Source organism: Mustela lutreola, chromosome 15 (genome assembly GCF_030435805.1).
Source record: "Mustela lutreola isolate mMusLut2 chromosome 15, mMusLut2.pri, whole genome shotgun sequence".
In the NCBI taxonomy this organism is placed as follows: domain Eukaryota; kingdom Metazoa; phylum Chordata; class Mammalia; order Carnivora; family Mustelidae; genus Mustela; species Mustela lutreola.
In genome coordinates, this window is record NC_081304.1 from 39,747,187 (window position 1) to 39,774,430 (window position 27,244).

Sequence of the window (27,244 nt, forward strand, 5' to 3'; positions counted from 1 at the left end):
TTTTTTAATATTTTATTTATTTATTTGACAGAGAGAGATCACAGGTAGGTAGAGAGGCTGGCAGAGAGAGAGAGAGAGAGAGGGAAGCAGGCTCCCCACGGAGCAGAGAGCCCGATGTGGGACTTGATCCCAGAACCCTGAGATCACGACCTGAGCCGAAGGCAGCAGCTTAACGCACTGAGCCACCCAGGCGCCCCAACTCAGGAGGTTTTGGTGTGTTTGTTTCTTGGCATGGGAGACGTGCTGTAAGGATTGGAATTTGTTTTCTAGTACATGCATAAAAATAAAATAGAGGAGATTCAAAGGAACCTGTGAATTTCAAATATGGAGGTCTTAGTGACATAAGCGTAAATCCATTCCTACTCCAAGAACATCCCCAAATAATGTAAATTATGTTTCTTTAAAACCAAGAAAATGCACAGCCACACTCTGGAATCAAGAAGGGGCTTGAGTCTTAATGAACTTGGAAATGCGACTCCCTCCCAAGATGTGAAGCAGATGTGAAGACTAAGGTGTAAGCCAAGGTTGCAGTTTTAAGGAAGGACTGCCTTTGCCGCTCAGGAAACCATCCTGAATGTACTATCTCTGTGGAGTTGGCCATGGCTGCAGCACCAGGAGATGGCCGCAATGGCCATAACAAGGGACATGTCAGTGGTTGCAAGGGGGACATCGTAGCCTGATGGCTGACATTCTTGAAGCAAAAGTCACCATGTACAAGAGCCAACCAAGGCCAAGATATACCCAGGAGGGCTCTGTGGAAGTAGACAAGATAGCGGTGAAACATCTAAGTACCAGACCTTGAAGAAGAGACAGTAAACCCAACAGATGCCAAACCTTACCCCCAAGGAACCAGAGCAAGGAGTAAAGGGCATTGGAATAAGCCTATTTAATATTTTCAGAGAGAGAAAGGAAAGAATTATGGTCCTAGACTAGGAATATGAAGTCAGAAAGAATAATTAGAGATTTGGAAAATGAAAATCAGATTAAACACACCTGAAGAGAGCACCGTCCATCAGTAGGAGAATGAATCAGCAATGGGTCACAGACTCACATAGTGGCTGCTAACCAGCATTAAAGGGGGTGACTGGCTGATACAGCGACATGAACGAATAGCACATTGTGTCAACAAAGGATAGTCACCAAAGAATACATACTGTATGCTGCCACTTATAGCAAGTTCGAGAACAGATAGAAGTCAGAACCATGGTCAGTTCTGGAGTGGGGGAACTGGTGGGAAGGGAGAAGGAGGCACTCTCTACAATTAAAGGGATGTTCTGCCTCTTGACAGACTGTCAGTTTGATGGGTATACATTTTTCAAAACTTGTTAAACTCTATACCTAAAAGTGTGTTTTTGACTTTGTGTCAGTTTTACCACAATTCAAAAAATTAAACTAAACCTCTTTTAAAAAGCACATTGGTAAACTGGAAGATCAAGTTGAAGCATTCTTGCCGATGTCATCACAAAGACAGAAATGGGAGAAACTAGAGCTCAGGCAGTATATAAGGTCAGTCCTGGAGTGCCAACAGCCGCTCATGAGAGCACCCAAAGGGAAGGAGAGAGAGAGAAAAGGGGAGAAGCACTGTTGGAACAGGTAGTGGCCAGGAATTTTCCACAACTGAAAAAAGACAGAAATCTTCAGATCAAAAGAATACACTGAGGGGACATCATATGAATTTTTTAAAAAATGAAACTAAAGTATATTGTGTTCGGTTTTAGAATGTTAGAGATAAAGGGAAATACTTAGAGCTCCTGAGAAAAGACAGAGTACTACCAGGGAATGAGAACCATCAGATGTCAGATTTCTCATTAGCAACGTTAGATGCAACTAGACGAAGCAGCAGTATCTTTATGGTGAGAGAGGATGAACTTCATACTTGGAATTTTATTTCACGCCAGGACGCCTGGGTGGCTTAGTCAGTTGAGCGGCCATCTCTTGATTTTGGCTCAGGTCATGCTCTTGGGGTCCGAGGATGGAGCCCTTCATCAGGCTTCATGCTCAGCCGGGAGTCTGCTTGAGGATTCTTTCTCTCTCCCTCTCCATCTCTCTCTTGCTCTCTGCCGCCCCACTCGCAATCTTTCTCTCAAATAAAAAAAAAAAAAAATCTTAAACAAAAGAATTTTATTCCATGCCAAATTATTCCAGAAGGTCAGTACAATAAAAATATTTTCTGACATATATGGGCTCAAAAAATTTACCATTCAGAGATGCTCTGAAAAATCTTCTAGACCAAAGGGAAACATAAATGTGGAGGAGAAAAACGGAATGCAAAAAGTGATATTGAACAAATAAAGCAGTGAAACTTTTTGTTAAGTGTAAACATGTATCCGTTGTAAGTGGGAAAAAGTCTTTGGTAAAAATCTGGAACAAAAATGAAAATTGGAGTGAGGAGTACAAAGTAAAGACTTTTGTACTGTTTATGGGAAGGATATAGATGATAATTAACAAAACAGGAAAAAACAAGCATATATTTTCATATAAATATATACTTTTTATATATTAAAATTTTTATTTTTTTATGTATATTAAAAATTGTAAGACAGTGTTATTAATGGTGGCTAATGCTTGTGAATTGCTCACTGTATATCCCAGGCACTGTTTTGAGGGCCCTACCTGTAGTGTAGTAGGTAGTAAGTCACTGGAGGGGACAACCAGGTAAGGAGAAGATGGTTCCCCCCATTCTTATGCAGATGAGAAACAGGCACGATAAGGTGAGTAACTTGCCACAGATCTCAGAGCCTAGCTGAGGTAAGTAGGAGCCCTGTTTCAACTCAGGCAGTTGCCTCCAGAGCCCACCATCAGTGCATTGCCTCACTATTGAAGGGATGGCTTTCAAATCAAAAGACAAAATGAAATAAAGAAAACTCAGTCTATCCAAGAGGGAAAACGGTAAAAAGCAACAGTGAGAAGGCACACCTAATAGAACATGTAAAAGGAGTTGAGATATTGGACACATTCATCCTAGAATCATCTAGGAGGGGTGCTGTATGAGGCAGTAGGATATGCATCTGGGAAAATAGCCTGTTTCTACTACACAGACTGTTTATCTTCTGCTTTACATAAAATGAATTTGTTCAGATTGATAAATGACCGTGTTATTTTATAATCACACCAGTTGAACTCATTAACAAAAACTGTGGGACGTGGGATAGGACAGACAGTGTGTATTGATCTAATGATTCTGTTGCTGGCGAGAGAAAAAGTAACATTTTCCACTGTAAATTTTTGCTTTTAGATTCTGCAGATTTTTTAAAGCTAGGTTTGAACCTTCATTTTTACTTGTCACTTTTCTTTATTTTTATTCCTTTTATCAAAAAAAAGCGAGAAGGATTTTAAGTGCTCTGATAACCTTAAAAGCTGCTCAGGTCTTTCAAGGAGATAATACTAGTTGTCAGGAAGCAGATGAGTTCAGCTTTTTAATTCACAAGTTCAGGATGCTGATTTGCGGGAGAACTGGGGTCTTGCTATTTGACCATTTGGAAGAAAGGAAGAACACCTTGGCTGAGCCGTATGGTGGGGCTCGCTTCCAGCTTCTACAGTATGGCGAAAATTTCAAACACACCATGACTACCTGTATGATAGCCCAAATGTTGACTTTTACTCTAGGGTTACAATGAATTTGGGGTGATTCTGATTTTGTTTCCTTTTTTCCAGTGATACTACCTCTCTCTCCATATTTGAACTCTTTCATTCAGTTTCTGTTTATCTCCCAGTCTGGCAAGTGAGTAGGTTTTTAAATATATAGCAAGGAATAATGGAGGTTGATGGTTGATGAAAGAAGACAGTCAAAGACTAAATAAAATAAGCAGGAGCCAGCCTTTGAAGTAGTAAATGAAAAGGCATTCCAGGCGATGGGAACAACATATGCAAAGATTCTAAAGCAAGAAAGAGGCAACCGCACTACAGGACCCTAAAAAAGGCCAATGTGATTGGATTATAGAGCTGAAGGCAGAGAGCAGTAAAAGATGAAAATGATGTAAGCCTTTTTAGAAAAGTCCTGTGGCAGGCTGAACTTGCGGAATGAATTGGGAAGGAACTGGAAGACAATCCAGGAGGCTATTGTAGTAAGCTTGACGGTGTCTTAGATTAGGATTGTGGCAGTAAAGATGAGAATTACTGAATTTTAAATATACTTTAGAGGTAAACCCAATAGGATTTGATGATGAATTAGAGGAAGAGCTGACAGAGAAGAGAAGGAGGCAAATAAAAATTCACAGGATTATGGCTTTAGTAAGTGTGGGCACTGAGCGGGGAAAGTAAAAGAGAAATGTAAGATGCCTTGAAGATTTATGTAGGCATTAGATGTATGCATTTAAATTCGGAACTCAGAGCTGGGCTATGGAAAATTCATGAATTGAAAACTAAAGTGGGTGGAACAGAGGAGATGACATGGGGAGGTTTTACATGGAAGAGGACCTGATATGAGCCTTGGGGGACTCCCAACATTTGAGGGTCCAGTCATGGAGGAGCAGTGCCAGAAAATGATATTGAGAAGAAATATCCAGAGAGACAGAAGGAAATCAGGGAGATTGTGCTGCCATGGAAGCTCAGAGAAGAGAGATTCATCAAGAAGAAGGGATCAGAAGCTATTTAGGTATCTCCGCAAGAAATGTGTAAAGCCCAACGAAGACCATTTAAAGACTCCCAGGAGGCACAAAAGTAAACTTGAACAAGTGGAAAGACATCCCTTGTTCTTAGATAGGATGATTCAACATCATAGATAATTCATTAAGCTTAATGAATTTAATGTGGGAACCCACTAAAATACCAGCAGGATTTATCTTTGTTGTGATTGTTTTCCCCCTGGAACTATGAAGATTGATTCTAAAATTCATGTAGAAAAATAGCAGGCAGGAATAGCTAGAACAGCCTTTTAAAAAGGAAAGGATGAGGAGAAATCACCAGATATTAAAACATACCTGGGGGCTCAGTTGGTTGGGCAACTGCCTTCAGCTGGGGTCATGGGATTGAGCCCCATGTCGGGCTCCCTGCTCAGTGAAGGAGTCTGCCTCTCCTTCTCCCTCTGCCTCTTCTCCTGCTTATGCTCTTTCTCACTGTCTCTGAAATAAATAAGTAAAATCTTTAAAAAAAAGAAAGACATCTGTGATTAAAACCACAAAGGACTGATGCACAGATGGACAGACAGCAATGAAACAGACCAGAATGTGTAGAAATACCATGAAGTAATATGTAATATGTAATATGTGATGTAATATGTGATTGAAGTGCCCTATTAAATCACTGGGAAAAAGATGAGACATTTTAGTAAATAGTGTTGGAACAACTGGGTGGCCCCTTGTCAAAAGATAAACTGGATCCATACCTCACGCCGTATACCAAAATAAACCGCAAGTGGTTGAAAGATTTAAGTGTACACGATGAAAACATACGACTGATAGAAGAACACACAACCGATAGAAGAACACGTAGGTGAATTACCCTGTAACCTGAATGGGAAGAGGGCCTTTCTTGTATGGATTAAAATTCTGACGTAATATATGAAAAAAATTACTGAATTTGGCTACATGTATTAAATGACTTGGCACTGGGGGGTTTGGGGAGAGTGCTGTGGTTGGCAGTCTTCTCAGTCAAAGTGATCCCACCTCTTAGTACTCAGGCTCTTTGCCATCCCCTTCCCTTGAATGTGGGCTGTCCCTAGTGATATGCTTCCAGCAAGATGGAATTTGGCCAACATAATAGAATATCACTTTTGAGAGGAGGCTGTGACCCCGTGACTTCCGTCTTGCTCATTTTCAGACATAAAGAAGCTGCCTTATGAGAGGCCAGCAAGGCTGCTTGCACCTAGAAACACAATTGGTTTTTTGTGTATTGATCTTATATGTGGTTTTCTTTTAGTGATAATAGTTTTCGTCCAAAGATCTGCTTCATTTCCTTTGAAGTGAGTCATAAATAATGTTAGTTTTCTTCCTTCCCCAACCATACCAGCTTATCTATTTATTGGTCTCACTGCGCTGGCTGGGAAACCCATAATTGAGGCATCTTTGTCTTCTTCTGTGCATAAAGAGAATTTGTAAAGGTTACCTATCTATAAATGGTGTTTGCTCTAGGTTCTTGGTAAATTAGCCTGTACTAGATGAAGGAAGGGTCCTTCTATCCCAAGTTTAGTAAGTCTTTATCATGAAAGAGTGTTGTATCTTATTAAAGTCTTTTTCTACATCTCGTAGCAGGTTGATGAACAGAATTCAGTATTTTTTTTCCTATCTATGAAGTGTCTTGAATTTATTAGTCTTTCTTAATAGACCTTTAGTCTATTAAGACCAAAAGGTTTTTCTCCCTTAACTTGTACCCTGTTCATTTTTCACACAGATACAAGATGATCTCTGAATTCACCTGGCCCAACCATGACCTTCCTTCAGACAAAGAGGCTGTCAAGAAGCTGATTGAACATTGTGGTTTTCAGGATGACGTAGCTTATGGGAAAACCAAAATTTTTATTCGAACACCCCGAACACTGTTTACCTTGGAGGAACTCCGTGCCCAGATGCTCATAAGGATTGTCCTCTTTCTACAAAAGGTAATTTTAGATTTCATAAATAGGGATCAGGTCTTGCTTTTATGTTCTTAAAATTTTGCTGGATGTTTTCTTTGACTCGGGAAATGTTCACGATGGTATATTCTTTGTATCTTTGCCTCTCTTAGAATGTTTTCTGTTGCCTCCACACATGACACATTTATTTGGCTGCCTGAGCTCAAAATTATTCTGTCCTCAAAATTCAAGACATTTTCTCTTCTGATGTTTAAAGTTAGGGAGATGTCTGAAGTAGCCAGCTTTTTGTCTCTTGTCATTAACTGGGTTTTTTTTTTTCCCCTCAGCCTAACTGGGTAAAGGACTTTTTTTTTTAATCTGGTAATTGCAAAATTTTGCTGACATGTTTAAAACCCCCTGCTCAACCATCATAACCAAGCACCAGCGCTTGACTGAGGTGTGAGGTGCTGACTGGAAGCTCATTAGCTCATAGTAGCGCTCATCATTATTCTGGTCAGGGCCCCTTTCTCACTTCATTCACTCACTCATGTTTTTCTTTTTATCTGCCATACCCATTTCCGTGCCTTCCTGATGAGCCATTTTTATTTTAAAAATTATATATAGGGTGCCTGGGTTAAAGCCTCCGCCTTCGGCTCAGGTCATGATCCCAGGGTCCTGGGATCGAGCCCCGCATTGGGCTCTCTGCTCAGCAGGGAGCCTGCTTCTCCCTCTCTCTGCCTGCCTCTCTGCCTACTTGTGATCTCTATCAGATAAATAAATAAAATCTTTTAAAAAATTATCTATGTATCTTTTTAAAAATCTTATGCCTCTGCGAGAGGTATGTTTTCTATGGAGTGTATACCAGGAGAAAAGCTACTGGGTCAGATGGTGTAGCTGGCCTGATTGGTATAAGTAGTGCCCATTTCCTCCCCAAAAGGACTGTTTGCACCAACTCGCTCAGGGAGTTACTTTGCCCACGTCCTGACTGGTAGCGTCCAGGCACCGCAGTTTTGTAAGAGTAGTGGGCGTACTGGTATCTCACTGTGGTTTTACTTTTTGTTTCTCTGGTTACCATTGAACCTGAGCATCTCACTAAATGCTTATTTGCTCCTTGGGTCTTCCTGTAAACTGTCCTCTGTCTGTTTTTCCCCTGGAGCTGGTACCATTTTCTTGTTGATTAGCAGACATTTCCTTGAGTATTTTGGACACATGTCCAAATGTCACATTAGACATTTAAAATATGTTCTTGGTTTTTTTTTTTTTTTTTTTTTCCATTAGAGAGGGAGAGGGTGGCAGAGGGAGAGAGAGTCTTAAGCAGCTGTGCAGCCTGGCACAGGGCTCGATCTCATGACCCTGAGATCACACACAACCTCAGACACCCAACCAGCTGAGCCACCCAGGTGCCCTGAAGAGAACCCTTAACTTTGACATTATCAAATTCTTCAATTCTTCATCTTACATTTTGTTGAAGAGGGCTTTCCTTCTCTCCAGGTCACAAAGATGGTAGCCTCTGTTTCCTCCTCTGAACTGTATACTTTTGTCTTGCACATTTAGGTCTTGAATCCATCTAGAACCTACCTATATATGTGGTTTTACGTAAGAATCCTGTTTCATTTTATTCTGTATGGTGAACCATTTTCTCGGGACCATCTGCTGAACAGTGTGTCCTTTTCCCATTGATCTGTGGTGCCACTTTTATCATATATTATCGTGTGTATATATTCTGTCTCTGAATGTTTATTTATACAGTTACCCATTTTTACATCAATGCCACAGAGTTTCTGTTGCAGTGTATCTTAGGGTATGGTACGGTCAGTTGTCTTCTCACTCTTCTTTATGCGGATAGACTAACCTACACCTAGACCTTTATTTTGCAATATAAATGTTAATGTGTGTTTATTGGGTTCATTTAAATTCAACAAACAATTTTTATTAGGATGGCATTGAATTTATATATTAATTTGAAAGAATTGACATTTTTACAATATTAAATCATCTTAAAAGTACAGAATAGGCTTAAGTCACTTCTTTGAACTTAGATTTAGAGAGGCCATAAAAATCCATCGTTAATTCCTAGATGTCTTATTGTTTTTGTTACTGCTGTGAATTTTTTATTCTACATGCCAGTGTTGGTACAGAAAAATAGTATTGGGCTTATGTTGGTTTGTCTGTATCCAGAAGGCAACCTTTGTTCATTCTGTTAGTTTTTCTGGGGAAATGGTTCTATCATGTGCAAATAATGAAGGTTTTTCTCTTCCCTTCCGATGGCCAACATGTTTCTAAGTTTTGCTCTCTATTTGTTTTGCCTAGAACTCAGAAAATCTTTCAGAGTAGAATACTAAATTCTGTTTCTTCTTGAAACAGTTTCCTTTTGCTAACTGGCTTTTTTTGTATTGCTTTTACTCTGTTGTGTTTTGTGCAGGGTGGGTGTCTGTTTTCTGTCTGCCATGGTCAGTCATTTTTTTTTTAAGATTTTATTTATTTATTTGACAGAGAGATCACAAGTAGGCAGAGAGGCAGGCAGAGGGAGAGGGAGAAGCAGGCTCCCCGCTGAGCAAAGAGCCGGATTCAGGGTTCGATCCCAGGACTCTGAGATCATGACCTGAGCTGAAGGCAGAGGCTTAATCCACTGAGCCACCCAGGTGCCCCTGGTCAGTCATTTTCATGTATCTGTTCTATATATTCAGACTTAAGTACTTGCCAGTGGTGTTTCGTTGTTGTTATTCTTTTTGGCAGATCTGACACTCTTCTTTTCTTCTTTATACCTATTCAAGAAATTGACTCGGGCTCAGGGTTTGGCCTTGAAGGAGAGGGAGGACCATCCCTCTCCATTTGTTTGAGACAGTCCTGGTTTATGACTGTTGTCTCATGTTCCCCTTTCTCTCTCAAAAGTGTCACTTTTGCTATGGATAATGATGCATGATACATTGTGTAGTTGCCCTACCGTGAACTCACTTTCTGTCTGCTTGGCGGCTAGTGGAATTCTGTTCTTCATTTTCCAGTGGCAATCTGCCCACTTTCTCCACAGTTGGCAGTGTCCCACAGACTTGAATCTGCTCCAGCCTGGCTAGTCCAAGATGGCGCCCCCAACCCCATGAGCCAGCTCTTGCACAGTAGGGATGCATACCTACTATGGTTCTCCCTCTCTGCAGCACCTCTGCTTCTCTTCTGGGGAGAAATTACCATTTCTACGTAGAAAGGGGAGGTTCTAAAAGAGGAAAGATGACTACTTCAAAAGCTGCCACCCATGCCACGGGGGAGAGCTTCCAGCGTGCCCTGTGATATAGATCTTGCATTTCTGAACCATAAAGCAGTGGAGCAGGAAATAAGGATCTTTCTCTGAATTTTCAGGCCAACCATTCTAGGGTATGATAATAGGTGATCTACTGATTGGTTTTCAAACCAACTCCATAGCCCATAAAAATTATTGGAAGTTTCTCTCAGCTTCTGGGAATAGGTCCTCAGTCACCTAAGTTTTCATGTGCTGTGTGTTTTTATTTTTTTCTGTAACCTTATAGGAATGGTTACATTCCTATACCTTACAGGAATAGGAAGTTAGGAAAGGCAGCATCAGGAGATGCTTTTTTTTTTTTTTTTTTAAGATTTTATTTATTTCCTTGACAGAGAGAGGGAGAGCACAGGCAGCCAGATTGGCAGGCAGAGAGACAGGAAGAAGGAGGCTCCCTGCTGAGCAGAAAGCCCCACGTGGGGCTCGATCCCAGGACCCCAGGATCATGACCTGAGCCGAAGGCAGACACTTAACCGACTGAGCCAGCTAGGCGTCCCAAGAGATACAGTATTAAACCAGAATTTCCAACAACTGACTTTTATATTCCCTTTTTAAATAAAAAAAAATAGCTTTATTTTTTTTCTGATTATCTATTATCTTTCTGTGCTTATAGACAAGCATATGTACTATAATATAAATGACATCATAGTTCACATGGTGATTTTTTTATGAGCACCTTTCTCTTTTTTTTTATAATGTTTGGATATTCTTTTTCCCACATTTACCTTCTCTGCCCACAACGGCTCCCACCGCCTATGTCAAAGGGTCCCCAAGGCCACTTCCAGTTGTGGTGATTTACTAAAAGGATTCACAGGGCACAGCCTGTAGTTGTGCTCATGAATTAAATTTATTACAGCAAAAGGATGCAAAGCAAAAATCAGCAAAGGGAAAAGGCACAGCAGGTAAAATCCAGGGGAAACCAGGAGCAAGCTTCCAAGAGTTTTCTTCCAGTGGAGTTGCACAGCACATTCTTTTTTTTTTTTTTTTTTTTTTTTTTTTTATTTATTTGAGAGAGAGACAGTGAGAGAGAACATGAGCGAGGAGAAGGTCAGAGAGAGAAGCAGACTCCCCGTGGAGCTGGGAGACCGATGTGGGACTCGATCCCGGGACTCCGGGATCATGACCTGAGCCGAAGGCAGTCGTCCAACCAACTGAGCCACCCAGGCGTCCCTGCACAGCACATTCTTAATTCCTGCAGAAATGAGCTGTGACAACACATGCTAAGTGCTGTCTACTAGAGAGCCCATCAGAGACTCGCTGCTTGAAGTTTTTACTGGGGACTGATTACGTTTGCACCCTCTTCCCCACATGTACCGAAATCCCATACTCGAAGAAGGGCAGCAGGTAGGTATTATAAACCCCACTGTTTGCACAAGTAGTGTAACCACATTGAGTCACTCTTACCATTTAGGGAAAGTTTTGTATCAGCATGTGAAACTGTTTCCCAGTCAAGTTCGAAGATACTGGCCAAGGGTCAACTTTGGATGACACGGACCTTTCTAGGGATACAATCTCACGCCTGCTGTGTTAACTCCTTTCCAGATGCTCTCACAGTCTTCCCATAACTTTAATAGACTTCTTGTACACGTAGGAATCTTTCGTCCTATGCACTGAAGACTTCTGTGCTAACGCCTTCGTTCTGTGCACTGGACGCCCATGAGCAAGATTATTGTTCGAAGGGCGTCATTGTAGATATTAACCATTCACATTGCATAGCCCACAATGTAAGTGAACTTATTTTCCCTGATTTTTTTTTAACTGCAGTGACTTTTACCAGGCTTTTGAATTTTTTTCATTTTTATCAGTAAGAAATGGTGTCTCATTCTACTTCAATTTTGTGTTCTCATGACTCTTCATGAGGGTGTGTTTCTTGGCCTTTTCAGATAGCTTTGCCTATTATTTGCTTATTCGTATCCTTGGCCCAGTTTTCTATTGGGTTGTTTACCTTTTGCTTTTAAATTTGTGGGAGCGATTATCTTTAGGTATTGTAGCTATTTTCCTAAGCTATCATTTGTCATTATGGTGTACTCTTCAACATGAAATTTCCCACTTAATATGTCTTATCTTTTTTTTTCGTTGTGTCTTTGAGTTTCTTCAGAGAAGTTTTAGATCTGGGATTTAGCTTTTATACGTGGTATTATATAAGGGTCCAGCTCTGTTTTGTTCCAAGTTAAAACCCAGCTATTCTAATTCAGTTTATTTAAAAAATTCCTCTTTTTTCCACTAAATTAAAATTCCGCTTTTGTCTAATAATAAATTCCCATATATACTTGAGTCTATTTTCAGGACTCACTCTTTTATTCCATTGACAATTCCTATGCCAATATCCTACTGTGTGATACTGTGTTGCTTTAACATGTGAGAATCTAACTTTCCATGTATTCTCATGCCTTTTCTGCGCCTTTGTGGAGATTTAATGGCAAGTTGGAAGTGGCAGAGTTGATGACATTAACTAAAACCAGAACCTCTAAAATTGTTGTTCTTAACAAACTGCAAAACCACAGAGATTGCAGAAAAGATACAAATTGCATTGCTTTTTGATTCATAAAAAATGCGTAGGTCTACACTAAAACTGTCTAAACCACCGAGTGTGCAGTATCAAAAATTACAGGTAATCTGTTTAGTGCGTCTTGTTTATCTTCATATATTTGTTCATATGCTTGACATTTTAGAAGATTTGTGAAATGCTACAAATATCTCTTCTTTCTTTTTTTTTAATTTTTATTTATTTGGCAGAGAGAGATCACAAGTAGGTAGAGAGGCAGGCTGAGAGAGAGAGAGAGGAAAGCAGGCTCCTTGCTGAGCAGAGAGCCCAATGCGGGACTCGATCCCAGGACCCTGAGATCATGACCTGAGCCGAAGGCAGAGGCTTTAACCCACTGAGCCACCCAGGCGCCCCTACAAATATCTTTTCTTTAAAGAAATGACCATCTTGGGCGCCTGGGTGGCTCAGTGGGTTAAGCCGCTGCCTTCGGCTCAGGTCATGATCTCGGGGTCCTGGGATCGAGTCCCACATCGGGCTCTCTGCTCAGCAGGGAGCCTGTTTCCTCCTCTCTCTCTCTCTCTCTGCCTGCCTCTCTGCCTACTTGTGATCTCTCTCTGTCAAAAAAAAAAAAAAAAAATCTTTAAAAAAAAAAAAGAAATGACCATCTTAGGGACCCCTGGGTGGCTAAGTCCATTGAATGTCCAATGCTTGGTTTCAGCTCAGGTTGTGATCTCAGGGTCGTGGGATCACACCCAATGTCGGGCTTCATGCTCAATGCAGAGTCTGCTTGAGATTCTCTCTCCCTCTACCCTGTCCTTGTTCTCGCTCTCTTTCTAAAATGAATAGATGAATTCTTTTCCCCAAAAAAGAGAAGAAAGAAAAGAAGAAAGAGCAAGCCACCTTAAAGAACCATCTAGAGATCAAAGACTTTTATTGGTTTCATAGTACATAAGTGGTAGCAATACAAGTTCATGTAGGAAAATGAAAAACATAAATTTATATTCTTAAAGTAAAATTTTATATTAAATATAAATTAATCATGTCGTCTAGTTATGTAATACTTTTTTGTTCCATCTTCACATGTGTAACCACGTATTTGTGTATTTATAAGAGCTGGCTCAGTCCTTAATGTGATTTACTAGAGCTTCTTTAGTCATTTATCTGCTATTACCGGATGTTCAGGTTTTTCCCATTTTCTGCTGTCTAGGTCCCACTGCAGTGCACAGCTGTGCTTACCTAGAGGGGTGCCTGGCCCAGAGTTCAATGCGTATTAGCTATTGTTGTTCCTGCTTGTGCTGTTTTTACTACTAGCAAGAGCTTTTCATCATCCTTGATTATTTTCTTAGAATAAATTCTCAGACGACATTTTTGGTTTAACAATACACACTTTTCAGATTTTCTGTACCCGTCACCAGACAGCTTCTGGAAAGATAGAACCAATTTATGCTCCCGCCCACTGGGGCGTGAAAGAGCCAGCCTCCCCAAAGTCCTGGATATTTTTATCCTTCTAAACACCCTCTCTGAATGACCTAAAACCTGAGTGTTTTGCCTGAATATTGAAAAGAGCATTTTGTACAAAACTCCAGCTGTTGTGAACACATCTTTGCGTCACTGAAAGAAATGAATCGGGCTAGCCGGTGGGATTTTTTTAAAGGTCACACTTCTGTTCCTTCAGTAATAAGTAATTGCTTCACTTACCCTCGACATAGGTGTCTATGCGTGTGTTCCTTACATCACACACGAATGAGAAATCCAATAAGATGGTGTTTCCAGGCAGCACAGAAGAACTTTTTAAAGTTTTCAGAATTACAGGTGCTGAGAGATCCATTGTCAGCCCGGCCGCAAGCATGTGGGGCGGAGGGAGACGTGTATAGTAAATGTATTGTGAGGCTGATCTGTCCATGTTGACTTTGTTGTTGTAGCTTTATTCCTTCTTCAACTTGGACTTTTCTTTTATCATTTGACCCTCTTTTGTTTTGTTCTTTTATCATTTTACCTTTTATCGTTTACCTTCTATATGTTGTGTTCATTAATTCTCGAAAAATAAGACACTCATTTGTTGCCTCGTTGGGGAAACCCTGAAGGAAGACTGTAGTTTCTTATAAAATCTTTAATGAAAATACCACACCAAATGCATTACAAAGAGTCATGATCCTCTAATATTCTGTACACATTTTGTTTAAAATATGTCACTGTCTTGGGAGAGAAGTGGAGTATGGGTCATCCCAAGAAACTCTTCCTTTTTTGTTTTCGGTGCATTTATAGTATTAAACTTATGTTTTCATTTTAGGGAATCACAGGGCAAGACAAAATTGTCATATAAGGTGACATGAAAGATGGATTCTCAAAGGGAGATAGAAAATATCCGGGACATTTATCTTTCGTGTGGCCATTTACAAATTTGGAATAGGTTAATGGATTTAAGGTTGGCTTTCTTGACTCATCTATAAGACAGATAGGTGCCTTTGTGAACTGTGTCTTCATCTGGGGGAATTAGCCCCTTCTTAAATGGTGTCTATAGTTGATTGTGGATGGATATGTTAATTAGTCACCATATCACATCCTGGGACCATTTCAGATTGCGCAGCTTTGATCCTAGCTCCAGGGAATGGAATGACCCGTGTTGGTGTGCCATGGTGTGGTGAAGAGGTCGAGGCCCTTCTTATATCCCATCCTGAAGGCTGCTACACCTAGACATTCTTTTTTAAAGTAGTATCTTGAGGCTTTAATCATTTTCCTCCAAGCAGTTTGTGGGGACCCTGGGATTGCATTTACAACTCACGAATGTGACAGCTGCCAGCCCTTTGGAAAAGCAAATCATGCTAGCCACTTACTTGCTTCACACCACGTGCCCTGAGTTTTTCCAGTTTGTATTCCATCTTGAACACGGTTGGAAAGCCTGTAGCCCCTGGTGCTGGGAACTGTGTGGGGTCCACAGTCAAGCCTGAATCTAAAGTCAGTTGGCGGTCTTCTATTACAGTTATGGGAACCTACACACATGTTCAGGGAGGGAATAATAGAAACCTCACACTCCAAGTATTCAGATCCATTGGCCTTCTAGAGTCCACAGGCTCCTAGAATTTTATTTTTGCTTGTCTGATAGCTTCCTTTAAAAAAAAAAAAAAAAGAGGGACTTTATTTATTTATTTATTTATCTGACCGAAAGAGAGAGAGCACAAGCAAGGGAGAGGCATAGAGAGAGGGAGAAGCAGGCTCCCCGCTGAGCAGGAAACCCGACACGAGGCTCAATCCCAGGACCCCGAGATCATGACCTGAGCCGAAGTCAGGCGCTCAACTGACCAAGGCTCCTAGACACCCCCACTTGTCTATAGGTTCCTGATTAGAAGATGGTAGTGGTTTGATTATTAGGCCATAGCAAAACTGGCACAATCTCATAAGCAGGGTACGAGGGAACGAAGGGAGTGAGTGGACAAGAAAGGGTGCAAAATAGGTGAGTGTGAAAAGAGGTTGTGATAAAGCAGAGGAAGGAGGAAAAGTCCCTCCAGCTAGTGAGATAAAATATTTAGTGTGGGCTGAACTCATGTGTGATCGTTGTTTCCAGTTTTATGTGGAGTTCAGAATTGTTTTAAAATTCAATATGATAAATATTTGGCATTCTGCTGACAAACCAATATTGTGAGAATATTATACAAAAATAAGGCTACCTGTATCAGTGCATCAGCAGTATCAGTGCATCAGCAGTATTTAAGCATCAGGTATAATGTTTGGTAAAGGACATATAAAAGCATGGAAAATCCATTGTCCTTTTGAGATGGCACATGCGACAGTTTCTTCTTGTTTTTGTGCCAGGATTAGCTGTACTTCCAGGCCACCACCCTCAAACTGGCAGTCATGTGCGGAGGGGACCACACTCTGCAAAGCCTGCCTTGTGAAATCTCCTGGAGTGGGGATACTGGACATCCTTGAAATGTTCCTGAATTTGCTGGGAATGTTTGCACTGAGTTCCTGTCCATGATTGCTGTGAGGCAGATGCATTCGAACACGTTAAGGAGGTATCCATCCATTCCTGTTGTGTTAAGAAGAGTACTTTCAAAATCAAGAGTAGATTTAAAAAAAAAAAAAAAAAAAGGTGTCGAATAAATGGAATTCTTCGTAGGAATCAAGACGCTTATGTAATTTTTTTCTCTTTTGAGTTATCAATTCTGAGAATGGTACTGATCAATTAAGTGTCAGTATAATGTTTGCCTCAGCAGGATAACCTTCTTGTCCCATATTCTGGAACAATCTAATCCCATGGGAGTTCATCTGTTCAGGTTGAATTTCCCTGTGAGGACATCTAAGAGCGGGTATTTGTTGGGTCATAACTCTTCAACAACTTTCTCTCGTTCTTCATAAGAGTTGATGTGTTCTTATTTTGTATCTTCCATGGAATACTGATTCCATGGAATACTTATTTTGTATCTTCCATGGGTGATTTGCAGTTTCCTAGAAAATCGTACAGGTTCTCAAATTTAATTGAATAGAACTGAACAAAGTTATCTCTTACGTTTCTTTTCATTTCCCCTGTGTCTTTAGTCATTCCTCTCTTATCATTTCTTATTTTGTGAATTCGATTTGTGCTCACTCTTTTTTCTTGATCAGCTTTAGTTAATGATGCATTTTACTGTTTTTTTTTCCCTCAGTGAATCAGCTCTCTGATTTATTCAATTCGCCATTTTCTTATTTCTAATTTATCAGTTTTGTCTTTAATATTCATCAGTTCCTTCTTTTGGAATGAAAAGAGCAGAAACAAGCAGGAGATTATCTTTTCTCCAACTTCTGATATTGGGTGCTTCATGAATTTTTTTTCCTTCACATTTATTAATAATGGATATGAAATTTTTTAGAACTGTTTTTGCTGATATATTATCATTTATAAGACCTGATATATTATCATTTATAATAAGACCTAATATACTATCATTTAATTATTTTTATAAGACCTGATATATTATCATTTAATTATTTTTATGTTCAAATTTACTCTTTCCTGAAAAGTTGTTTAAAAATTTTTTTTCCAATTTAAACATGTTTATTGTTGTTTTTTTTTAAGTTGACCTATAATTGACACACAATATTACATTAGTTTCAGGAGAACAGGATAGTGATTCCACAAGTCTATACGCTGCCTTCACACAGCATAGCTACCATCTCTCACCATACAAATCGAGTACAGTGTCATGGACTATATCCTCTGTGATGCACCTTTTCTTCCTGTGACTTATTCATTCCATAGCTGGAACCGTACCCCCCACTCCCATTCACCCATTCTGCCCATCTTGCCACCCTCTCCCCTCTGGCAACCATCAGATTTATGGGTCTGTTTCTTGTTTTTGTTGGTTTTGTTTTTTAGATTCCACATATAAGTGAAATCATATGCTATTTGTCTTTCTCTGATTTACATCACTTAGCATAATATCCTCTAGATCCATCCATATTAGCGCAAACAGCAAGAACCCATCCTGTGTGTGTGTGTGTGTGTGTGTGTGTGTGTGTACACACCACATCTTCTTTATCCATTCATGTATCAGTGGGCACTTGGGCTGCTTCCATGTCTTGACTATTGTAAATAATGCTATAATAAACATAGGTGTGCATATATCTTTTCAAATTAGTATTCTCATTTCCTTTGGGTTAATACCCAGTAGAGGAATTGTTGGATTGTATGTACTTTTATTTTTAATTTTTTGAGGGACCTCCATACTATTTTCTGGAGTGGCCGCACCAGTTTGCATTTCCAGCAGCAGTGCGTGAGGGTTCCCCTTTCTCCACATCCTCACCAGCACGTGTTGTTTCTTGTCTTTCTGATTCTGGCCATTCTGACAGGGATAAAGTGATATCTCATTGTGGTTTTGACCTCCCTTTCCCAGCGATGAGTGATGGTGAGCATCTTTTCGTGTATCTGTTGACTATTCAAAAATATTTAAAAAATCGTTCCCAGGCGATCCATGTTTTGTGTACGCTCGGTTTTGCTTTCTAGTTTTTTAGTAATCTTTAGTTTTACTGCATTCTGATCACGGAATGTTAAGCTTATTAACTCCAGTTTCTGGAATTGAGGAGCCTAGCATACAGTCACTGAGTATAACTTGAAAAAAGGTGGATCTTCTCTGTCTTTTTGGACATTTTTATCATGAAGCATTCCAAATGCTCGCAGAAGTAGAAGGAAGAGCTTGAGGACTTCCCGTGTTCCCTTCTCACAGCATCAGCCGCTGTCCTGCAGTTCAGCAGTTTCACCTCGTGCTTCAACGTGTGGGGGTTTAGTTTGGTGTTTTAAAAGGGGATCCCAGCCGTCTAATCGTTTCACCCTTACATACCATTCTAATCTGTACAGAGGACGTCTGCATGCCACTCTCATACCCCTTAAAATTAACCAGAATTCCTCAACATTGCCTAATAAGTAGTTTGTGTTTCTTGTTCCCAGTTGTCTTAGAACTGTCTTCCCACAGATGGTTAGGGATAGGAGCCCCGAAACAGAGGCACCGTGGAGAATAGGACACACTAGTCTTTAGCATATTAATTGGGATTTTCCATGATATTTCATCCTTTTTTTTTTTAAGATTTTATTTATTTATTTATTGGACAGAGAGTGAGATCACAAGTAGGCAGAGAGGCAGGCAGAGAGAGAGGGAGAAGCAGGCTCCCTCTCAGCTTAGCAGAGAGCCCCATGCGGAGCATGATCCCAGGACCCTGAGATCACGACCTGAGCCGAAGGCAGAGGCTTAACCCACTGAGCCACCCAGGAACCCTGTGATATTTCATCCCTAAAAATGGTATGTTCTAAAGACGACTCAAGTATCATGTGTCATAAGGACTGCCCTGGTTGGTTTGTCCATCCAGCTGTAACATTGTGTGTTCTTGTGCTTACTTGCTAGATTTGCACAGTATGGTTTTAGGGGTGGGTTATATTATGGTATGTTATAATATTACATATTATGGTTGGATTGTGCAGATGGATCTTGTGAGGGATCAAAAGTAGCTCATTAAAGCATATCGTGAAAACAGTAAATTCTAAAACAGAGAAGACTGTTTATCATAGATGAATAGTCTCAGAGGTTAGCACAGACCTGAGGATAGTAATTGTGAAACAAGCCAAAAGAAAAAGTGTGAATAGAATCATCTGAAAATTGGATCCTGTTGTTTAGTTTTTCATTTGCCCCATCCCCTGATGTGTCGTGTATTTCAAAACATTGTCACGTAGTGGCATGAAGCCGTGGGGTCTTTCACATCATTTTCAAGCAAAGCTCACTGTCTTCTTGGCAAAACCAGTCAGGTGTTTTCTTTCTCAGATTAAAAGCAAAATAATTACTTCTCATATAAAATTGATTAATTTTGCCCTTGAAGGTTTTTTTTGGCTGTGGGGGGCCACCAGTTAGAGGGAGAGGCAGAGAGGGAGAGAAGCAGGCTCCCCCCGAGCAGGGAGCCCGACGTGGGGATTGATCCCCAGGCCCCGGGATCATGACCTGAGCCGAAGGCAGATGCTTAACAAACTGAGCCACCCAGGTGCCCCTTGCCCTAAAGTTAAAAAAAAAAAAGGCAGTAGCTAATCTTTGGTGAGTGACGGTGTTTGGGATACTTCTACATATGTTAAGTGGATCTATGTTAAGTGGATCCTTTGAGTGTCTAGTATTATTTTCAATTAATAGGAAAGGGAACTCAAGCCACTGAGTGCCTGAGTAAGTCCCTGGCGGTCACAGACATGGTGAACGCCAGAGCTGGGACCTGCCCCCTGTAGGCCAGTCTTTTGCACGTGCTCTTAACCACCATTCTCTTTCACCACTGTGGCATCATTCAGAATGTCCTCCTTGTAGGAAAAACAGGTATGACTCACACTGCCAAAGAACAGAGTACAAAACCAGCCACAAAATTGGTGGTGGCATCATGGTGGAAGAGGAAGAAGAATATGATTTGGCAAGATTCCTTTATTAAAGGACATCAGTAGACATGTAGAGATATCTGAGTCATTTACTATTAAGTATGTGAACTGAGATACATTTTGACTACAATTGGAAGGAAACATTTATGTTGAAAGTATGAATCAGCTTTGACATACAGATGTATATTAATGAAAGTAATCAGTGACTCAATTTTACTGAGAATAGAGGCTCGAAGAGAAGAGATTTTTATTTGTTTTGGTAAAGGTGACTTGTGAGCCATGAGCAGGTTGGGAAAGATGTGTTAGGATGACTGTAGATGAAGTTTAAGCTTGATTATTGTCTTGAAAGGATTAAAGAAAAAAAAAATGTGCCTTTGATCACGTGGTGGCCATTGACTATATGTCTGTTCGGTATGCTGTGAGAAGCAAATAGCATGTGTCCTTCCCAGCACTGTGAGATGCAGCCATGCGGGAGAAGGGTGCTCATATGCATTTTTAAATAAGTAATGCGTCAAGTTTGTTCATTCATTACTGAATAGGGACATAAAAATGAACCGTACTCCACCCAGAAGGAGCGGACAACCTAGTCAGGAGGGAGATGTGTTAACCCTCCAGCCAGTGGGATGGGGTAATTGGGACACTGGCGTATGGAATCATTGCCAGGAGGGGTCTGAGTATAGACCCTGAGCTTCCTGAGCTGAGGACAGAAAGCTTTCTGGGAGAAGAAGTAGTACCAAAAAGTTTGGGAACCACTCTGCTAGATTCATGTTTACGGGAAGAACGGATCTTAATCTATATTTCATAAACTGTTTTTACAGGTTGAGTTCGTTGGAACAGGATCTGTGTTATCATAGTGGGCTGATTGTCACTTATGGGGTAAAATTGCAATAAATAGAAGAAGTAACAGAGTTTTCGGGGCACCTGGGTGGCTCAATTGTTAGGCGTCAGCCTCCAGCTCAGGTCATGATCCCAGGGTCCTGGAATCGAGCCCCACATCGGGCTCCCTGCTCATCCGGGAGCCTGCTTTTCCCTCTCCCTCTGCTCCTCTTCTTGTGTTCCCTCTCTCTCACTGTGTCTTTCTCTGTCAAATAATAAAATCTTTAAAAAGAAAAAAAAAAACTTAAAGTAACAAAGTTTCCTACAAAAATAATTCAAACAAATGTTGTTTCCCAGAATCAACACAGACTAACCCTAGTTCTTAGAATTACTAAAACATTCAGAAGAGGAGAGATCACAACTAACACCAAAGAAATACAAACTATTATAAGAACATACTATGAGCAACTCTACGGCAATAAATTTGACAATCTGGAAGAAATGGATGCATTCCTAGAAACATATAAACTACCACAACTGAACCAGGAAGAAATAGAAAGCCTGAACAGACCCATAACCAGTAAGGAGATTGAAACAGTCATTAAAAATCTCCAAACAAACAAAAGCCCAGGGCCAGACGGCTTCCCGGGGGAATTCTACCAAACATTTAAAGAAGAACTAATTCCTATTCTCCTGAAACTGTTCCAAAAAATAGAAATGGAAGGAAAACTTCCAAACTCATTTTATGAGGCCAGCATCACCTTGATCCCAAAACCAGACAAGGATCTCACCAAAAAAGAGAGCTATAGACCGATATCCTTGATGAACACAGATGCGAAAATACTCAACAAAATACTAGCCAATAGGATTCAACAGTACATTAAAAAGATTATTCACCACGACCAAGTGGGATTTATTCCAGGGCTGCAAGGTTGGTTCAACATCCGCAAATCAGTCAATGTGATACAACACATCAATAAAAGAAAGAACAAGAACCATATGATACTCTCAATAGATGCTGAAAAAGCATTTGACAAAGTACAACATCCCTTCCTGATCAAAACTCTTCAAAGTGTAGGGATAGAGGGCACATACCTCAATATCATCAAAGCCATCTATGAAAAACCCACCGCAAATATCATTCTCAATGGAGAAAAACTGAAAGCTTTTCCGCTAAGGTCAGGAACACGGCAGGGATGTCCATTATCACCACTGCTATTCAACATCGTACTAGAGGTCCTAGCCTCAGCAATCAGACAACAAAAGGAAATTAAAGGCATCCAAATCGGCAAAGAAGAAGTCAAATTATCACTCTTCGCAGATGATATGATACTATATGTGGAAAACCCAAAAGACTCCACTCCAAAACTGCTAGAACTTATACAGGAATTCAGTAAAGTGTCAGGATATAAAATCAATGCACAGAAATCAGTTGCATTTCTCTACACCAACAGCAAGACAGAAGAAAGAGATATCAAGGAGTCAATCCCATTTACAATTGCATCCAAAACCATAAGATACCTAGGAATAAACCTAACCAAAGAGACACAGAATCTATACTCAGAAAACTATAAAGTACTCATGAAAGAAATTGAGGAAGACACAAAGAAATGGAAAAATGTTCCATGCTCCTGGATTGGAAGAATAAATATTGTGAAAATGTCTATGCTACCTAAAGCAATCTACACATTTAATGCAATTCCTATCAAAGTACCATCCATCTTTTTCAAAGAAATGGAACAAATAATTCTAAAATTTATATGGAACCAGAAAAGACCTCGAATAGCCAAAGGGATATTGAAAAAGAAAGCCAACGTTGGTGGCATCACAATTCCGGACTTCAAGCTCTATTACAAAGCTGTCATCATCAAGACAGCATGGTACTGGCACAAAAACAGACACATAGATCAATGGAGCAGAATAGAGAGCCCAGAAATAGACCCTCAAATCTATGGTCAACTAATCTTCGACAAAGCAGGAAAGAATGTCCAATGGAAAAAAGACAGCCTTTTCAATAAATGGTGCTGGGAAAATTGGACAGCCACATGCAGAAAAATGAAATTGGACCATTTCCTTACACCACACACAAAAATAGACTCAAAATGGATGAAGGACCTCAATGTACGAAAGGAATCCATCAAAATCCTTGAGGAGAACACGGGCAGCAACCTCTTCGACCTCTGCCGCAGCAACATCTTCCTAGGAACAACGCAAAAGGCAAGGGAAGCAAGGGAAAAAATGAACTACTGGGATTTCATCAAGATCAAAAGCTTTTGCACAGCAAAGGAAACAGTTAACAAAATCAAAAGACAACTGACAGAATGGGAGAAGATATTTGCAAACGACATATCAGATAAAGGACTAGTGTCCAGAATCTATAAAGAACTTAGCAAACTCAACACCCAAAGAACAAATAATCCAATCAAGAAATGGGCAGAAGACATGAACAGACATTTCTGCAAAGAAGACATCCAGATGGCGAACAGACACATGAAAAAGTGCTCCATATCACTCGGCATCAGGGAAATACAAATCAAAACCACAATGAGATATCACCTCACACCAGTCAGAATGGCTAAAATCAACAAGTCAGGAAATGACAGATGCTGGCGAGGATGCGGAGAAAGGGGAACCCTCCTACACTGTTGGTGGGAATGCAAGCTGGTGCAGCCACTCTGGAAAACAGCATGGAGGTTCCTCAAAATGTTGAAAATAGAACTGCCCTATGACCCAGCAATTGCACTATTGGGTATTTACCCTAAAGATACAAATGTAGTGATCCAAAGGGACACATGCACCCGAATGTTTATAGCAGCAATGTCCACAATAGCCAAACTATGGAAAGAACCTAGATGTCCATCAACAGATGAATGGATCAAGAAGATGTGGTATATATACACAATGGAGTACTATGCAGCCATCAAAAGAAATGAAATCTTGCCATTTGCAACAACATGGATGGAACTAGAGCGTATCATGCTTAGCGAAATAAGTCAAGCAGAGAAAGACAACTATCATATGATCTCCCTGATATGAGGAAGTGGTGATGCAACATGGAGGCTTAAGTGGGTAGAAGAAGAATAAATGAAACAAGATGGGATTGGGAGGGAGACAAACCATAAGTGACTCTTAATCTCACAAAACAAACTGAGGGTTGCCGGGGGGAGGGGGTTTGGGAGAAGGGGGTGGGATTATGGACATTGGGGAGGGTATGTGATTTAGTGAGTGCTGTGAAGTGTGTAAACCTGGTGATTCACAGACCTGTACCCCTGGGGATAAAAATATATGTTTATAAAAAATAAAAAATTAAAAAAAAAAAAAAAAAAAGAATTACTAAAACAGCTCTTTCAATGTTGCGGGGAAGTTCCTCGCCCTTCGTAGGAAACAGCCGCACAGATAATTAGGAGCAATCATACATGGCTGCAGTACAACCTGCCGTGACAGGATTAAATGTAGATTTAGCTTGAATTTTATAACAAGCGTATAAATATTTACTAACGTTTCTCTTCTTTACCTAACACGATGTAGAGAGCCAGCTCAGGGCCTGTCTTCTCAAAACACCTGGGTCAACAAGCTCCCATTCTGTCATGGTTCCTCATTAATAACTTCTGTTCAAGGCCGACAGCCCCCCGATTTGATTATCCCTTTCCTGTCACGGCCTGCAAGACTCTTTCACCACGCTGTGCCGCACAGTCTCCTGCAACGTGATTTTTTTTTCACTCGGCACATTTCTCAAATTTTCCTGGGTCTGTAATTGTAGCCCTAGTTTATTTACTTTTACTTCTTTATGCCATTTCATTATTGGAAGAGCCATTAATTTTCCAGATAATACTTAGTTTTTCCTTTTTTTTTTTTTTTGGTCATTCCAACTAATGCTACAATGAACATTTTTGAATGTTTCCTTTCTAGAAGGGACTAAGTCTTTGTGGGAAAGCTTCTCTCAAATTTTGAGGATCCCCTCCCCAAAAAGCTCATCTTAGAAAATTCTAGAAAATTCAAGAACACCACGTTACATTCCATTTGCCAGTGGTGATATCATCACATGCAACAGAGCCTCTGGAAAACTCCGCTGTAGCTTTGTGAGAGCATAAGAATTAACAAAGGTAAATAAAGTGCTGGTTTTATTATGAAACCAGTTTTTCTCTTGAGACTCCCTTAAAAGGGTCTCGGTAATGCTCAACGTTCCCCACTCCATGTCCTAAGAACTGCTTCTCTAGAGAACATATCCCACACTGCAAATGCTAGGTTTTAGAGTCTGCATGTTTTCCAAGTTTACTAAAGATTGTCCAATTGCTTTCCAAAGTAACTACCCACTTAAACTTAACCTGAAATATATGAGGGTTTTTATTGGTCCCTATCCTTGTCAACAATTTGAATTCTCAGAATTTTTCATTTTCACCAATCTAATATTGACACCTAAGTCAGTCCCTGACTCTCTTGTAAGCTCAGCTGTGGGTAGGGGTACGTGTTATCTTCTCTTGGGAGTGGGCATGTCTGGTTATCTGTTCTGCCATGTTCCTCCCATACTTGATGGAAGTCCCATTGAAAGGTTTAAGAGGGAGAGGTACTGTGGTCATTTTGAGTTCTAAATCGGTCCATGGTAAGGGAAAATTAGAAGTCAAGGCTGGAGGAGTTCCCAAGCTCAGTTGGTTAAATGTCTGACTCTTGATCTCAGCTCAGGTCCTGATCTCAAGGTTGCAAGGCCTGCATTGGACTCCACAATGGGCATGGAGCCTACTTAAAAAAACAAAAAAAACGTCAAGACTGGAGGTAGGAGAGCCAATAAGAACTTCTTGCTACAATCTAGGGGAAAACAAATGGGGTCCTCAATCAAAGCATTGGTAATTGAGATGGGGAGAAATTTGAGAAATATTTAGGAATTAAAATTAATTAAATTAATTTAAATTAATTAAAAAAGGATACCTAGTTGGCTCAGTTAGTAGAGCATGTGACTCTTGATCTCGGGGTCATGAGTTCAGTCCCCACATTGAGCATAGAGCTTACTTACAAAAAAAAAAAAAAAAAAAGTCAGCCCATCATGACAGTTGTTGGAATGGGAGACAGATAAAAGCCAAGAATCAATAGTTCCCAGGTTTCCAGCACATAGCTTGTGTCACTCACTAACCACTGACAAAGAGATGGAGGGTACAGGAGCTTGATGTGGAGGAAAGTAACAGTTTGAGGCATGATGTGTTCAAGGCATCTGAGAGACATTCAAGCCAAGATGACCAGCAAGCCAATGGACACAGAAGTCAGGGAAAGAAGTAGCAAATTTCAAGTGAGAAGAAATGATCAATATCAGGCATAGAAATGTCCAACAAAGCAAGGGCTGGGAAGTGCCTCCTTAATCTGGCGATTAGGAGACAACTGGTTTATTAATAACCATCATGGTAAAGTTGACCCAGATGAAGGCAGGAATACAGGAGGAGAAGAAGCATAAGCCAAGTACCAGAATCCTCAAGTGAGAAGTATGTTGAACATTTACTGGTAGCTCATGGTAATGAAGATAGGTATGGGAAAGGGTGTATGTTCTTAATGAAGAAACAGAGGAGTGTTTATCGCATGTAGGACATTTAGTAAATGAGTATCGAACACTGAAGCCTCACCCCTATGTTACTAAGCGGCACTATTACAGTCACATTAGTGTTTAAGCCATTTATTCTATTCTTGTGAAGAAAATTTCTGTTGATTTATAATGTAAGCCAGTAACTGATGCCATTTAGTATTTACACAGAGGCAAATGCAGAGGCCTCTTAGAACAATAAAAATGCTTCAGAAATTCACCAGAACAACAGAGCCTTCTTTCCCCTTCCTCCTCCCGCCCTCTTCCCCTCTCCCCCTCCCCCCATCTCTCTCCCTCCCTCCCTCCCCCTTTCCACAGACCCTCCCTTCAGCTTCGCTTTTTTCTCCTCCCACCTAACTGATGAATAAAAAAGATAAAAGCGTATTTGGAAAATAATGGTGACGTGTCAAAAATAATTTGTTTCTCGTTTATCTCCTCTCCGATACTGCCAGTAAGAAACCCCTGCCGCCCCTTCCCCAGCCTGCTCCCCCATAAGTGGGAAGCAGATGATTTGCTCCCCCTGAAAGAGCAGCAAATCCGTTGCCCGGGTGATTTCTCATTACTAAGGCAACCAATTTGGTGCATCAGTGTGAATCCCAATTTTAAAATGTAATTATGCCAAGATATGTACATATGCTTGAGATTTGCTTAAAAGGAATCTGTTCCCCTTTGGAAGGAAAACATTTCCTATGTTAGGTGAAAGGGAGGGTGAAACGTTGCTTTTCTTCTTT

The 27,244-nt window shown here is 40.4% G+C and overlaps 1 protein-coding gene across 3 annotated transcripts in view; it reads left to right on the top strand.

Moving 5' to 3' along the window:
* MYO1D (myosin ID) overlaps window positions 1–27,244 on the top strand; it is a 343,759-nt gene that overhangs the window by 144,750 nt on the left and 171,765 nt on the right. For all 3 annotated transcript variants that reach the window (XM_059147262.1, XM_059147261.1, XM_059147263.1), the window contains one exon: window positions 6,328–6,535. In XM_059147262.1, the coding sequence (XP_059003245.1) occupies window positions 6,328–6,535 (208 nt within the window). The remainder of the gene's footprint in view (window positions 1–6,327; window positions 6,536–27,244) is intronic.